This window comes from Schistocerca serialis, chromosome 6 (genome assembly GCF_023864345.2).
Source record: "Schistocerca serialis cubense isolate TAMUIC-IGC-003099 chromosome 6, iqSchSeri2.2, whole genome shotgun sequence".
NCBI classification, from domain to species: Eukaryota; Metazoa; Arthropoda; class Insecta; order Orthoptera; family Acrididae; genus Schistocerca; species Schistocerca serialis.
In genome coordinates, this window is record NC_064643.1 from 120821687 (window position 1) to 120836087 (window position 14401).

At 45.3% G+C, this 14401-nt stretch overlaps 1 protein-coding gene across 1 annotated transcript in view; it reads left to right on the top strand.

The window, feature by feature from the left end:
* Positions 1 to 14401, top strand: part of LOC126484487 (junctophilin-1) — an 883087-nt gene that overhangs the window by 606878 nt on the left and 261808 nt on the right. The window contains exon 4 of the mRNA XM_050108022.1: positions 9335 to 9502. Coding sequence (XP_049963979.1) covers positions 9335 to 9502 — 168 coding nt within the window. The remainder of the gene's footprint in view (positions 1 to 9334; positions 9503 to 14401) is intronic.

The following is a 14401-nucleotide window of genomic DNA, read 5'->3' on the forward strand; positions in this document are numbered from 1 at the left end:
TGGGAAAAAACAGAAAAACAAGGACATAAAGCCTGATACTGTTTAGACATTTACACAGGTTGAGTGACAACAGGCTGAAAAAGCAGATCTTCGAGTATCTCCAGAGAAAGAAATGAATTAATAAAGATTTGGAAATACACAACATAAAAGCAGAAGGAGCAGCAGAAAGAGGTCCTTTCATAAGAAAAACGTGTTAGTTATAAAAGGATTTCGAGACAGAAGCAATGATCGAACAGTCGTGAAATGATCCGAACAAAGAAGAAAAGAGATTGGTGATGAGACGACATCAAATAAAAGAAAGCAAGTCGGCAAGTAGTGCCTGATTGGCAAAAACGGGAGAAGGAGAAGAATAATACAACCATTAAGACAAAAAGGAAATTTATAACAATAGTTGTTACAGTAAAGCTTGTAGCCCTATTTTCCAAATAGCTTCGGGATTATTGCGGATGAAGTATATTTTCATAGTTTTCAAATGACAGATGAAGTGAACGCATATTAACGATACCATCTACCTATTGAGACAAGGTAGGCTACAGGAAGTAAATAAAGTGGTGAGCCAAAAGTGTAGCTCTTGTATAAAGCAGACTGCTTGTATAACACTTGGTTCTACCCATTCTTGAGCACTGTTCGAGTACTTGGGATGCCCATAAGATCGGATTAAAGGAAGATATGGAATCAGGACCGTCAGCCTGGCGTGACAAGAGCCGTGGTTCATCCGACCGGGTGACACGTTCCCTCGATCCATGGTCCAATCTCGATGATCCCGTCGCCAGCGCACTCCAGTCGTAATTGAAAGTGTCGTTGGACCAACTTGGGAACAAGTAGGGGTTGTCTCCTGCGGAGCCCCATGTTCGACAACATGCTCTGAGCGGTGTGTTCCGAAACACCTGTGCCTTTACGAACATCATACTTTGTTGACAGATCTGTTACAGATCGCCGTCTGTTCTGCTTCGTAGTTTGGGCAAGCCTCCGGCTTCCACGTTGCGTAACAAGGCGTGAACGACCTACACCTCCTGACAAGGCGTGAAGGTCCTACAGTTACTCGCTTACTCGTGGTTTCACCGGCCCTCAACAGCTCTCCATAGATGGGTACGACATCAGGACACCAACAGCCGACCAGCTGTGCCGTTTCCGAGATGCATCCACTCAGGCACGGGGCCATCACAGTCTATCCTTTGTCAGAGTCGCTTGTGCGTCAGTAGATTGCCCATCTGCGGCCAGGACCTGTCGGCACAACAATTCCCCATTCGTCTCTGCCTCGATTATGTAGTTCCGTTGGTGTGCCATGTGTCCGCAACACCACTAGGTGGTATTCAGTTTCGCGATGAGCCGCGGTCGTAATGTTTTGATTCATCAGCGTAAATTTCTTCAAAACGTCATCATTAATTCTGTAGACACGCTTACAGGACAGCGCAACAAGCCTAACGAAGATCGTTATTTTGAATTATGCGGACTGAAGCGATGAATGAAAATTTGTGCCAAGGCCAGGATTCGAAGCCGGGGTCTCCAGCTCACTAGGCAGATGCGCTAACTACTATGCCACGATGGCACAGTGGCTTCCGACAACAGCACAGACTACTCTAGCACGCTCCCCCTTCCATCCAAATTATCATTAGCGCTTCAGCCCACATGCTATCCACCTAAACTCGATCAGTGGTCGAATCCCGGCCTTGGTACAAATTTTCATTCATGTCATAAGTCAGCATACGTACATCATAAATGCTTAAGACTTCAAAAAGTCTCTGGAACCATGGTTTCATTTGATTAAAGCACCTATGCCTCGGCTTCTTCCAGAATCCCCCTTTTCGTTCGCTGCTGATGTGCTGTTTCAATAGAGCTGAAGATCATCTGCAATGCTGTTCATGTTGAAGTGGGCTGAGGCATGAATGGGAATTTGGATGGAGGAGGGAGGCGTACTAGGGTAGCCTGTGCAGTTGTGCAAAGCCACTGTGTCAGGGTAGCGTAGCAGTTAGCGTACCTGTCAAGTGAGCAGGACACGCGGGTTCGAATCCTGGCCTTGTCACAAATTTTTATTCATCGCGTAAGTCTGAATACATGCAGCGTAGATGTCTGAGATTTGAAAAGGTTATTTTGATGTTCTGATCTGCCTCAGCGTTCTGTTCCGGCAGCAGCATTTTACAACATATTTCTATACGAACAGTTCAGTAATAAGTAGAAGGAAAACATCAAAACGGGGCGCGCCAGTAATAGTTCGTCTGGTTGGTAGACGGCTTTTCCAGTCTGTTTTATTTGGAACTGTGAACTCCGGTGCTCTATAAACAAAAAAAGGAACGTGTTACTTACTGCTACATAAATATTCATTACGCCTTTCTGTCGCCGGCTATCGCCTCATTCGTATGAAAATTTTAGTTTTATCTAATTTTATTTGCATACATGACTGCGGCTCGCAAATCGCGCGAGTCGTGCTTCAAAGGACATACTGGTGTGTGACCTCCCTCTGCACGTCACTTCAAGGACGAGCGGGTGTTTCTTTGACCGACAGTCCGGAAAATGGGTTCCACAACTTTTCCGCCTGCGCGACACGCGGTTAAGCTTTCCATTTGCTCCGCCTGGATGCTCTCCACATGACGTGGGAAATGGTGTTTCTCGGCCAGCAGCGTGGCGTTTGCCAAAACGCAAGTTCAGTGTTAATCGTAGTGCATGTTAACAACGCGCAGATGCTGGTTTTGCATTTCCAAAAGAGTCACATTATAAAGTCAGACTTAAAAGCCATGAAGACTTTGTGTGCTTCGGAGAGAAGTGATATAAATCCGGTACTTGTAGATTAAATACAGGGCATCCATAATTAAAGTTCCAGTAACAACAGGCTGTAAAAAGAGGGCCGCTGCTCAGAATGGCATCAAATTTGAGCAGCATGTTATAGACGCAGAGGGAAACGTCATGGAAAAAAGTTACCCATGGATGGCGCTGTAAGATTCATCACGTAAATGGTTTCGGCTACAAATGAGAGATGAATCGCAATCGACCGCTATGATTTGAGTTGCACATTAACCATCCATTCTGTTCAATGTGCATGGCTGTAAAAGTTCGCCGGCCGTAGTGGCAGAGCGGTTCTAGGTGCTACAGTTTGGAACCGCGCGACCGCTAAGGTCGCAGGTTCGAATCCTGCCTCGGGCATGGATGTGTGTGATGTCTTTAGGTTAGGTAGGTTTAAGTAGTTCTAAGTTCTAGGGGACTGATGGCCTCAGAAGTTAAGTCCCATAGTGATCGGAGCCATTTGAACCATTTTTGTAAAAATCTGCCAGGAAGTTTCATTTTTGTAAAAGTTCGGCAGTCAGTAATTGTGGCACTATTAGTTGGGTAAGCCCATCCACCACGGCAAGGTCGTACCACATTGGATGGGAAAAATCGGTTTTTTATTGTCTTGGGACCAAAACCCGCATGAAAATCAAAATGACATTGATGTTGTGAGACTGGTGGAAGATTTGTTCAATGTGCTATTTACCGTTTCCTGGCACAAGTTGAAATCGAGAGTCAGCATGTTCCACAACAATTGAGACTGTCTCGGAGGTCACGTTCAAAATGCGTTTTGCATTGCATGTTTCCAATTCAGTTACTTTCGTAACTGGAACACTGAACACACATTTCAGGTAACTCCCACAGCCAGAAGTGACACAGATTAGGATCAGGTAATCTGGACGGCCTGGCTGAAGAAAGTGAAGGCTGATAATTCTAGCTTTTTCGAAACGCCCCTGTAGCAACTGTTTCACTGGCTGTGCAATATGTGGAGGAGCGCCATCTTGCATAGAAATGGTCCTACCCACACATCCACGCTGTTGGAATGACACTGGTGTGCAAAAGGCTCTCATGGCGTGTACCAGTGATGGTACAGATAATAGGACCCGCAGCATTTATCTCCTCGAAAAAGTACGGCCCTACGATAAACAACACCGTCCACCCACACCACATAGCCACCTTTGGAGAATGAAGTGGTGCCGATTGATGTGCGTGCGGACTTCCCGTTGCCCATATTCTGCTATTCAACATAGTGACGTGTTTTTGGAGATGGGAATGAGCTGCTTCTGTCTACATATTGTTCCATGGCCGTTCATTATCCACTTCTATGCGAACAAGGAATTCCAAAAAAATCGTTCAAATGGCTCTGAGCACTATGGGACTTAACTTCTGAGGTCATCAGTCCCCTAGAACTTAGAACTACTTAAACCTAACCAACCTAAGGACATCACACACATAAATGCCCGAGGCAGGATTCTAACCTGCGGCCGTAGCGGTCGCGCGGTTCCAGACTGTAGCGCCTAGAACCGCTCGGCCACTCCGGCCGGCTAGGAATTCCAGAGCGAATGTTTGTTTGCTGGCAGTTCAGCAGGAAGCAACTGCTGAACATGGGTGATTTTGTATGGGCAGCAGTGCAGGATGTTTCGTAAGATTTTATGCATTCGTGCTCGCAGGCATGTCCAACGTTCTGGCGTTTCCCCGTGCACTGCGTCTTTGCACAGCGCTCACCTACGCTACAGCGCATGCGCAGTGCGCGAGATTTTAAATATCCTCTTGCTCTCTGCGTGCAAAGCCTTGATCTTAACGAAAACATGGACTTTTCTGTAGAAATTTAATTATCTAGTTTAATTTGTACTATACTAAGCTTTCGCCAGAGGCCACTGTTCCCCAGTTATTCAAGCAAAAATAGAAATTTAATTATCTAGTTTAATTTGTGCTGTACTACGCTTTCGCCACAGCCACTGTTGCCCAGTTATTCAAGCAAAAATGTTAAAGTGGCCTTCAAACACCACCCTACCCTTCCACGCTTACCGGTATTGTTCGTGGAATTACCTCCTGCCACTGTACATTAAATAGCAACTGCATAAATTATTTCCCGTATTGGGCCTTCTTTGGTCTTCATCTTATGGACTATTGTTATGCCACCGACGTAGGTTGCGTTTGTGAATTAAATGTATTCCAGTACAAAATGAAATTACATTAAATTTCTTACAAGAAAGTGTCCATTTCGTTTTTTCTCTAGGGTTTTTCGCGCAGAGAGCGAGAGAATATTCAATCCCGCGCGTGCGCTGTAGCTAGGGGTTTTTTCTGGGTCAATGTGTGGTACTTTCTCGACTTTATGGACCGCAAGCGTTTTGTATGAAATCGCGTATCTCGACTTGCTCTACGCCACTGTGGTACGCTGTAAACAGTTATCGTTTACGTCTTGTATAAATAGACAATCAGCTATACAAGTAAATTTAGAAGTGATCCAGGGAAGTGTGTTGCGATTCTTCCTTTTCATATAGTATATTAATGTCCTGGCAGACAATATTAACAATAGGGCCAGACTTTTGCAGATTTTATAGTTACCTGTAAGGAAGTGCTGTCTGAAAGAAGTTGTACAAATATTGTCAGATCTTCATAATTTTTCAAATTGTGTAACAAGCTTTAACTATTTAGAAGTGTGAAATGGTTCATCTTACAAAAAGGATAAACGTAGCATCCTATGACTGCATTATCAGTGACCCACTTTTGGAGTCAGTTAACTCATGCAGATAGCTGTGTGTAACAGTTTGTAGGAAATTGAATGACCCTATACATAATAAATCAGATAGCAAACTTCGATTCATTGGTAGGAGACTGGAAAAATACCGTGAGTCTACAAGGAGAATTCCTTACAAGACGCTTGTGCGAGCCATTCTAGGATACTGCTGAAGCGGTGGGACTCACACCAAATAGGATTATTAGAGGATATTGAACGTATACAATAGAAGGTCAACACGTATAGGTAGAGGTTTGCTTGATCCATCTATTCTCGCATAAAAAAACGTACCGAATGACGTCATTAAGTTTGGAAGACGACAAAGGAATGGTAGTAACCGGAAAGTACGCTAATAAACCAAACTCCTCCGCAAAGACCCGACAATCATGCAAAACTGACGAAATGGATGAAAAGGTTACAAGGTATAGTTTACCGAGGATGGGACATGCAGAATCATCCCTCATTTTTCTCAGGTAATGCACCTGTACCTTCCTCCAGACTAAGAACTAGTTCATCCATGCTGTGGCAATAACTGTTAATCAGCGTGGCTCATAAGCGAAGTAGCACACAATTTCCCAGAGAAAATGAACTGTATTAGAAGTAGAAGCCTCCACAATCCTTTACGCCAACAATCGCCCACCTAATCGAACAATGAAATCTTCAGCATCTCCTGTACACGCTAAAAACTTTTACTTTGTATAATTTTGTTTACATTTTCACCGTAATGTTGCTGCCGTTCGTAGTGTTGTAGAATTACACATTCTGAATATTTAAAGGAAGCTGGCAGCCTTTGCCCACCAGTTCGAAATTCTGACAAGATCTGCCTGAAACTTTGTGCAATTTTTTTTCTGACAGTACTTTATTAAAGATAACTGCATAATTTCCTAAAAGTCTGGCAGGTCGTTAACATATAACGTGAACAGCAAGGGATTTAACACACTTTGGAGGGACACACCTTAAGTTATTTATCTGTCCCTGACTCTCCATCCAAGATAGCGTCCTGGAACCTCCCTGCCAAAAAATCTTCAAACCAGTCAAATTTCTTTCGATCCTTTTTATGAGCAGATTTACCTTAACAAACCTTGGTGTGTTACTGCGTCAAATGATTTCCGGAAGTCAAGAAATACTGTATGTATCTTGCTGACCTAATTCGTGACTATCAGTGTGCCATATGAAAAAAGCGCGAGTCGGGGTATGCATAAGCGACGTTTTCGGAGTCCACACTGGTTGGTATAGAGGAGGTCATTCTATTCGGAAACCTCATTACGTTTTAGATTGAGATTGTAAGATTCTACAGAAACGAATGTCGAGGATATCGGACGGTAGTTTTGCGGATCACTTCTGCAACGTTTCTTGTGTTCGGACGTGATACGTGATCTGTGCTTTCTTTCAACCAACTTACAGTTTGAAACTTCCTGGCAGATTAAAACTGTGTGCCGGACCGAGACTCGAACTCGTGACCTTTGCCTTCCGCGGGAAAGTGCTCTACCAACTGAGCTACCCAAACACGACTCACGCCCCTTCCTCACAGCTTTACTTCTGCCAGTACCTCTTCTCCTACTTTCGAAACTTTACAGAAGCTCTCCTGCGAACCTTGCAGAACTAGCACTCCTGAAAGAAAGGATATTGCGGAGACTTGGCTTAGCCACAGCCTGGGGGATGTTTCCAGAATGAGATTTTCACTCTGCAGCGGAGTGTGCGCTGATATGAAACTTCCTGGCAGATTAAAACTGTGTGCCGGACTGAGACTCGAACTCGGGACCTTTGCCTTTCGCGGGCAAGTGCTCTATCAACTGAGCCACCCAAGCACGACTCACGCCCCGTCCCCACAACTTTAATCCCCCCAGTACCCCGTGTGCTACCTTCCAAACTTCACAGAAGCTCTTCTGCGAACCTTGCAGAACTAGCACTCCTGAAAGAAAGGATACTGCGAAGACATGGCTTAGCGACAGCCTGGGGATTGTTTCTAGAATGAAATTTTCACTCTGCAGCGGAGTGTGCGCCGAGTTCAAGTCTCGGTCCGGCACACAGTTTTAACCTGCCAGGAAGTTTCATATCAGCGCACACTCCGCTGCAGAGTGAAAATCTCATTCTGGAAAGTTAGAGTTTTTTTGTTCGAGGGACAGATTATGGTTAAAAGAGAGGGTAACTCAGCCACAAATTTAATATAGAAACTGGTAGAGATTCCAATGAGCTTTGGAGCTTTATCAGATTTTAGTTATTTAAGCTGTTTTTCAACGCCACTGGGACTAATATCTACACTCCTGGAAATTGAAATAAGAACACCGTGAATTCATTGTCCCAGGAAGGGGAAACTTTATTGACACATTCCTGGGGTCAGATACATCACATGATCACACTGACAGAACCACAGGCACATAGACACAGGCAACAGAGCATGCACAATGTCGGCACTAGTACAGTGTATATCCACCTTTCGCAGCAATGCAGGCTGCTATTCTCCCATGGAGACGATCGTAGAGATGCTGGATGTAGTCCTGTGGAACGGCTTGCCATGCCATTTCCACCTGGCGCCTCAGTTGGACCAGCGTTCGTGCTGGACGTGCAGACCGCGTGAGACGACGCTTCATCCAGTCCCAAACATGCTCAATTGGGGGACATATCCGGAGATCTTGCTGGCCAGGGTAGTTGACTTACACCTTCTAGAGCACGTTGGGTGGCACGGGATACATGCGGACGTGCATTGTCCTGTTGGAACAGCAAGTTCCCTTGCCGGTCTAGGAATGGTAGAACGATGGGTTCGATGACGGTTTGGATGTACCGTGCACTATTCAGTGTCCCCTCGACGATCACCAGTGGTGTACGGCCAGTGTAGGAGATCGCTCCCCACACCATGATGCCGGGTGTTGGCCCTGTGTGCCTCGGTCGTATGCAGTCCTGATTGTGGCGCTCACCTGCACAGCGCCAAACACGCATACGGCCATCATTGGCACCAAGGCAGAAGCGACTCTCATCGCTGAAGACGACACGTCTCCATTCGTCCCTCCATTCACGCCTGTCGCGACACCACTGGAGGCGGGCTGCACGATGTTGGGGCGTGAGCGGAAGACGGCCTAACGGCGTGCGGGACCCTAGCCCAGCTTCATGGAGACGGTTGCGAATGGTCCTCGCCGATACCCCAGGAGCAACAGTGTCCCTAATTTGCTGGGAAGTGGCGGTGCGGTCCCCTACGGCACTGCGTAGGATCCTACGGTCTTGGCGTGCATCCGTGCGTCGCTGCGGTCCGGTCCCAGGTCGACGGGCACGTGCACCTTCCGCCGACCACTGGCGACAACATCGATGTACTGTGGAGACCTCACGCCCCACGTGTTGAGCAATTCAGCGGTACGTCCACCCGGCCTCCCGCATGCCCACTATACGCCCTCGCTCAAAGTCCGTCAACTGCACATACGGTTCACGTCCACGCTGTCGCGGCATGCTACCAGTGTTAAAGACTGCGATGGAGCTCCGTATGCGACGGCAAACTGGCTGACACTGACGGCGGCGGTGCACAAATGCTGCGCAGCTAGCGCCATTCGACGGCCAACACCGCGGTTCCTGGTGTGTCCGCTGTGCCGTGCGTGTGATCATTGCTTGTACAGCCCTCTCGCAGTGTCCGGAGCAAGTATGGTGGGTCTGACACACCGGTGTCAATGTGTTCTTTTTTCCATTTCCAGGAGTGTATATCAGTCACCCCTGTAGTGGCGCGACGTTTAAATTGGGGCAGTACTCCTGAATTTTCTTTTGTAAAGAAAGACCTGAAAGTGATGAGCATGTCTGCTTGTGGGACCCGGTGGAGAGCAGCAGCAACTGTGACGCGTGGCCGTGTTGCAGGGCCTGAAGCTGAAACACCGGAGCGCCAGCGACCTGGACAAGCGGGGCACGTCGGCGAGCATCCGCAGCACCGGCTCGACCACCTCGTGGGTCAGCACCGACTCCTCCCAGTCGGCCGTCACCAACGCCTCCGTGCACACCGACTCCAACGCCAGCTTCGTCGTCGAGGTAAGTCCGTCACTACCAGGGGTAGTAATGAGGCTTTAATTATCACCTAGAACAAGTAGGCCTGGGATCCTGCAACTTGGTGTTAGTCCTTCTCTACGTATGCACCCCTCAGTGTGACACATTTGCCAAAACGGTGGAGGGCTTGGCGGAGATCTTATTTGTAGAAGTCTGCGTGTTGGCTTTTCAGGAATCAGTACACCTCGAAAATCTCTTGTGATTTGGATGATGGTTTATTCATACGATGATAGTCAAGGAAGTCACATGGTGACATGTCAGGAAGATATCGGTGTCTCAGTCAAAATTTGATAGCCCAAGCAGGCAGCATGGGTGAGTTTGTACTGTAAAGAATGAGGCGCGGCGTTGTTGTGGGGCAAAACCACCCATTTGCACAGCTCCCCGGGACGCTTCTTCTTGAGAGCCTCCTGTAACCTTGTTAGGAGACATCGGTTTGCTTTTTACGAGTTTAATAATTTTTGCACTGCAACATTGCAGTCCCAAAAAATACTCACAAGTGAACCTCCCCATCGCACCCCCGTCAGATTTAGTTATAAGCTGGCACAGTGGACAGGCCTTGGAAAACTGAACACAGATCAATCGGGAAAGCAGGAAGAAGTTGTGTGGAACTATGAAATAATAAGCAAAATATACAAACTGTGTAGTCCACGCGCAAAATAGGCAACATCAAGGATAGTGAGAGCTCAAGAGCGCCGTGGTTCCGTGGTTAGCGTGAGCAGCTGCCGAACGAGAGGTCCTTGGTTCAAGTCTTCCCTCGAGTGGAAAGTTTACTCTTTTTATTTTCGCAAAGTTATGATCTGTCCGTTCGTTCATTGACGTCTCTGTTCACGGTAGTAAGTTTAGTGTCTGTGTTTTGCGACCGCACCGCAAAACCGTGCGATTAGTAGACGAAAGGATGTGCCTCTCCAATGGGAACCGAAAACATTTGATCGCAAAGTCATAGGTCAACCGATTCCTCCACAGGAAAACACGTCTGATATATTCTATACGACACTGGTGACGGCATGTGCGTCACATGACAGGAATATGTTGTTGACCCACCTAACTTGTACACTTGGTCAATGGGTAAAAAGATTCTTCTACCTTGCTCGATTGAGGTTTTCTTGTGGATGTGATAACCACTGCCAAAAAGTGATGAAAACATATAGAGTTTGTCACATAAACTGAAAATAAAAGATTAAACATTTCACTCGAGGGAAGACTTGAACCTATCGTTCCGCAGCTGCTCACGCTAACCACGGGACCACGGCGCTCCTGCGCTCATAGTGTCCTTGATGTTGCCTATCTTGCGCATCAACTACTCAGTTTGTATACTTTGCTTATTTTTTCATAGTTCCACACAACTTCTTCTTGTTTTCTCGATTGATCTGTGTTCAGTTTTTCAAGGCCTATCCACTGTGCCCACTTATAACTAAATCCGAGTGGGGTGCGATGGGGAGATCCCTTGTCAGCGTATCTCGTGCGGTGATAGTTGTGTCTTTGCCTATTTTGTGGTGATGAATGCACAAGTTTAGTCCTCCCCTCCCCCTTTGCTGTGGTCTTCTGTCTCGGGGTCTTAGTGATACATCTAGCACTCCTCCGTGCTGAGTAGGCGACTAACAGAGTATATCTACATCTGCTTCTGCATCTACACTAAGTCTGATATATTTTGATTGTGGCGATTGGTACTTTGTGTACCAATATCTCTTCCCGGTTTTCCTATTCGAGTTGCGTATGGTTCGCGAGAAGAAAGATTCCGGTAAGCCTCCATCTGGACTCGAGTCTTCCTAATTTCATCTTCATAGTCTTTCTACAAGATATGCGGGGGAGGAAGCAATACATTGTGTCATGACCCGACAAAACTACAGTAGTTCGGCTATGACTTTCTTTGACTGTTCTGGGAGATGGCATATCCTAACTAAACGTGTGAATTATTCCATGAATGATAAAAATATATACTTAATACAATCCTTTTCCACAGGAGTGCTTGATAATTTGCAACTGTCATTGACTATTAAAGCATTACTTGATGTGCTAATTAACAACCTCTTCTCTTCAAGTACAATATTAAACATTTTCCATTTGAGTCCTGCTCAGCCATACTGACTGCTTTATCTGAAGCTCCGAAATGGATCAGAGCGCTTCCAAGCTCGACTCTATATTGACCTCTGTGAGGGGGCGCTGCTATGCTGAGAGAGAGGGCGTGTCTTCTGCAGCTTCTCCCATTCATCGTTAAAGATTGCAGCGAGATATCGCTGATGTCTCTGGTACCGATACGCGTTGCAGACTTTGGTGTGGCGCCACAATCTGTGGACGATATAACGTACTCGTTGACTCTTCTAGATATGTACACTCTTGCAATTCTAACAGTAAAGCAGAACGCCGCTCTTGCAGCTTCTGCCACTGAAGTTTGTAACGCTGCTCGTGTGCACACGATACTCATTAAAGCCTGTACTATGGTAAGTTGACGGGCTTCACCTTATGAGAAAGGATTTTTGTATAGAAATTGACCGTGTGTACCTGAATGGAGGCAAATCAGGCTTACACCCACTCTGTAATAACAATGATACGTCAAGCAAGTCCGAAATGCAACTACACGTCAGGATGGACAAGAAACAACACAGAATATGGTACCAATTTGGTAATAATACGGTCGCCAGCCTAATTAGGCATTAACTGAGTTTCTTCCCTGTACAAGTTGATGTACGTTCATACAAAACAACACGTAATAACACTGCATAATATGGTAAATTTTAGAACCAGAAAATCTACTGAACTGATAATTTCACTTTCTGTACTAATATGGATATTATAGTGTAATGTTTACTACAAAACTTCGTACTGTCTATTGATCTGATTAAAATCGGGCATAGGTTACCCTAGAAATAGCACTTTCGAAACACACACACAATGTCAATTAAGGTAAAAACACTGATAAATTTTGATTTCTATTTTGGCTTTGACTTTGCTGGTCAAATCAGTTTAGAACACTTCAGAATTCAAATGAATAAAAAGGGGGGTAACCCTGAAACTGTTATGAGCACTGTATTAAAACAATTAATTACTGAAATCATTATGCCCTCAAGATTTCCAATATATGATTTACTACTCTTTTTGTCTTATTTCCTACTCATTTAAATACCATTATATCTGTCTCGAAATAATTAATCTTCATTACCAAATCAATATCAAAATTATCTTCCAACTTTGTCAGACCTTTGTTACTGGTCTATTAGTTCGTTAACAAAAAAAAGTTCTTTAAACATCATCCTAACATAGCTAGGTCTGCAGGTAATTATTATTAACATAAACTTTAATTCTTCATTTCGGGACACTCGGATTGCGCAACATTTGGAAAGGACCCTGTCTAGGTTAGTTGTGAGGATAATTAAATGATAGGACAGTTCTGATAAAATTTAAGTTGTTATTGAACAGTATGGAATAAAAGTAACACTGGTCCATACGAATACAGTACTAAAAAGTTCAACCTGTTCGTATCGATGCGGCAGTTGGCGGGCGGCGAGATGGCGAGGCACAGAGCACACATACAACCACAGCAATGGCTCTTGACGTATCGGCACTTTATTTCTCCTTAGCGTCGCAATACTTTTCCATTTAGTGCCTATGGAATTCTGCCATGCTGTATAGGCGTCGGAACGGCATATCAGAGGCTCAATGAAACTACGTCTTCCAGGTGAGCCTCCTCGATCCAGGACGTGTTGCTCAGACCAATGCCAAACTCCAACTACTACTGCTGAGCCCGTTGTGCCGTGCAGCGCCCGCGTGCATTTTCCCGCGCTCGCCTGCCATCCACCTTTTACCGCTCCCTTACAGACAGGGTATTCACCCGAGGTTTTGCATTCTACATATTCTAATACATTGCCTACGTATGGACCAGACGCACAATTACAACTTTAACATCTTACAACAGTTACAACATTTGTTACACTTCAATTCTATTACCATATTGCTTGAAATTTGACATAAACATTAATATTCACATCGAAAGTTGTTTACAGTTTCTTTAACATAATGGCATGAAAAAAAGAACTGAAATCAGAACATCGATTACACTAATTTATCGAAAAATCAGAAAAAATTATTATATGTACAATAGTACAGCGTTGTTGTTGTTACAAGTTGACTGAGTATTTCCGTGACACTTTCGCTCTTACTCAATGAACCTGGAACGAAACATCCTGCTCTTATTTAGAACTATTCTGTTTCCTCTACCAGTCCTATCTGGTACTGACGATCAGTGTTCAAGTATTGGTCGAGAGAGTGTTTTGTAAGCTACTTTATTTGTTCATGGACTACATTTACTGAAGATTCCTGTAGTGAATCTTAGTCTGGCATCTGCCGTACACGTGATTAATTTTATGTGGTCTTTCCGCTTCAGATCGCTCCACACCCATATTTTATCGAACTGCTTCCTGGCCGCGTGGTTCTAGGCGCTACAGTCTGGAACCGCGAGACCACTACGGTCGCAGGCTCGAATCCTGCCTCGGGCATGGATGTGCGTGATGTCCTTAGGTTAGTTAGGTTTAAGTAGTTCTAAGTTCTAGGGGACTGATGACTTCAGAAGTTAAGTCCCATAGTGCTCAGAGCCATTTATTTGAACTGCTTCCAGTCATTCTTTTGCAATATTGTAATCATACAATATAGGGTCTTTCTGTTTGATTCGAGTTGGCCGAGCACAGTTGCAACGTTTCTGCTGATGTCTCTGTTCGGTGAGGTTTCTGAACGAGTGTGAACAGTCGTGGAAACAGCCGCCGGTGAACTTCATCAAGCTCAAAATGTCATGCCAGATGTTAAAAACTGATAGACGTCGATTTTTTTTTATGTCCATCACCGCCGCGATCTGCTGCGCTAGTCTCCAAGCACCAGGGCCTTCACTTCTCTTAC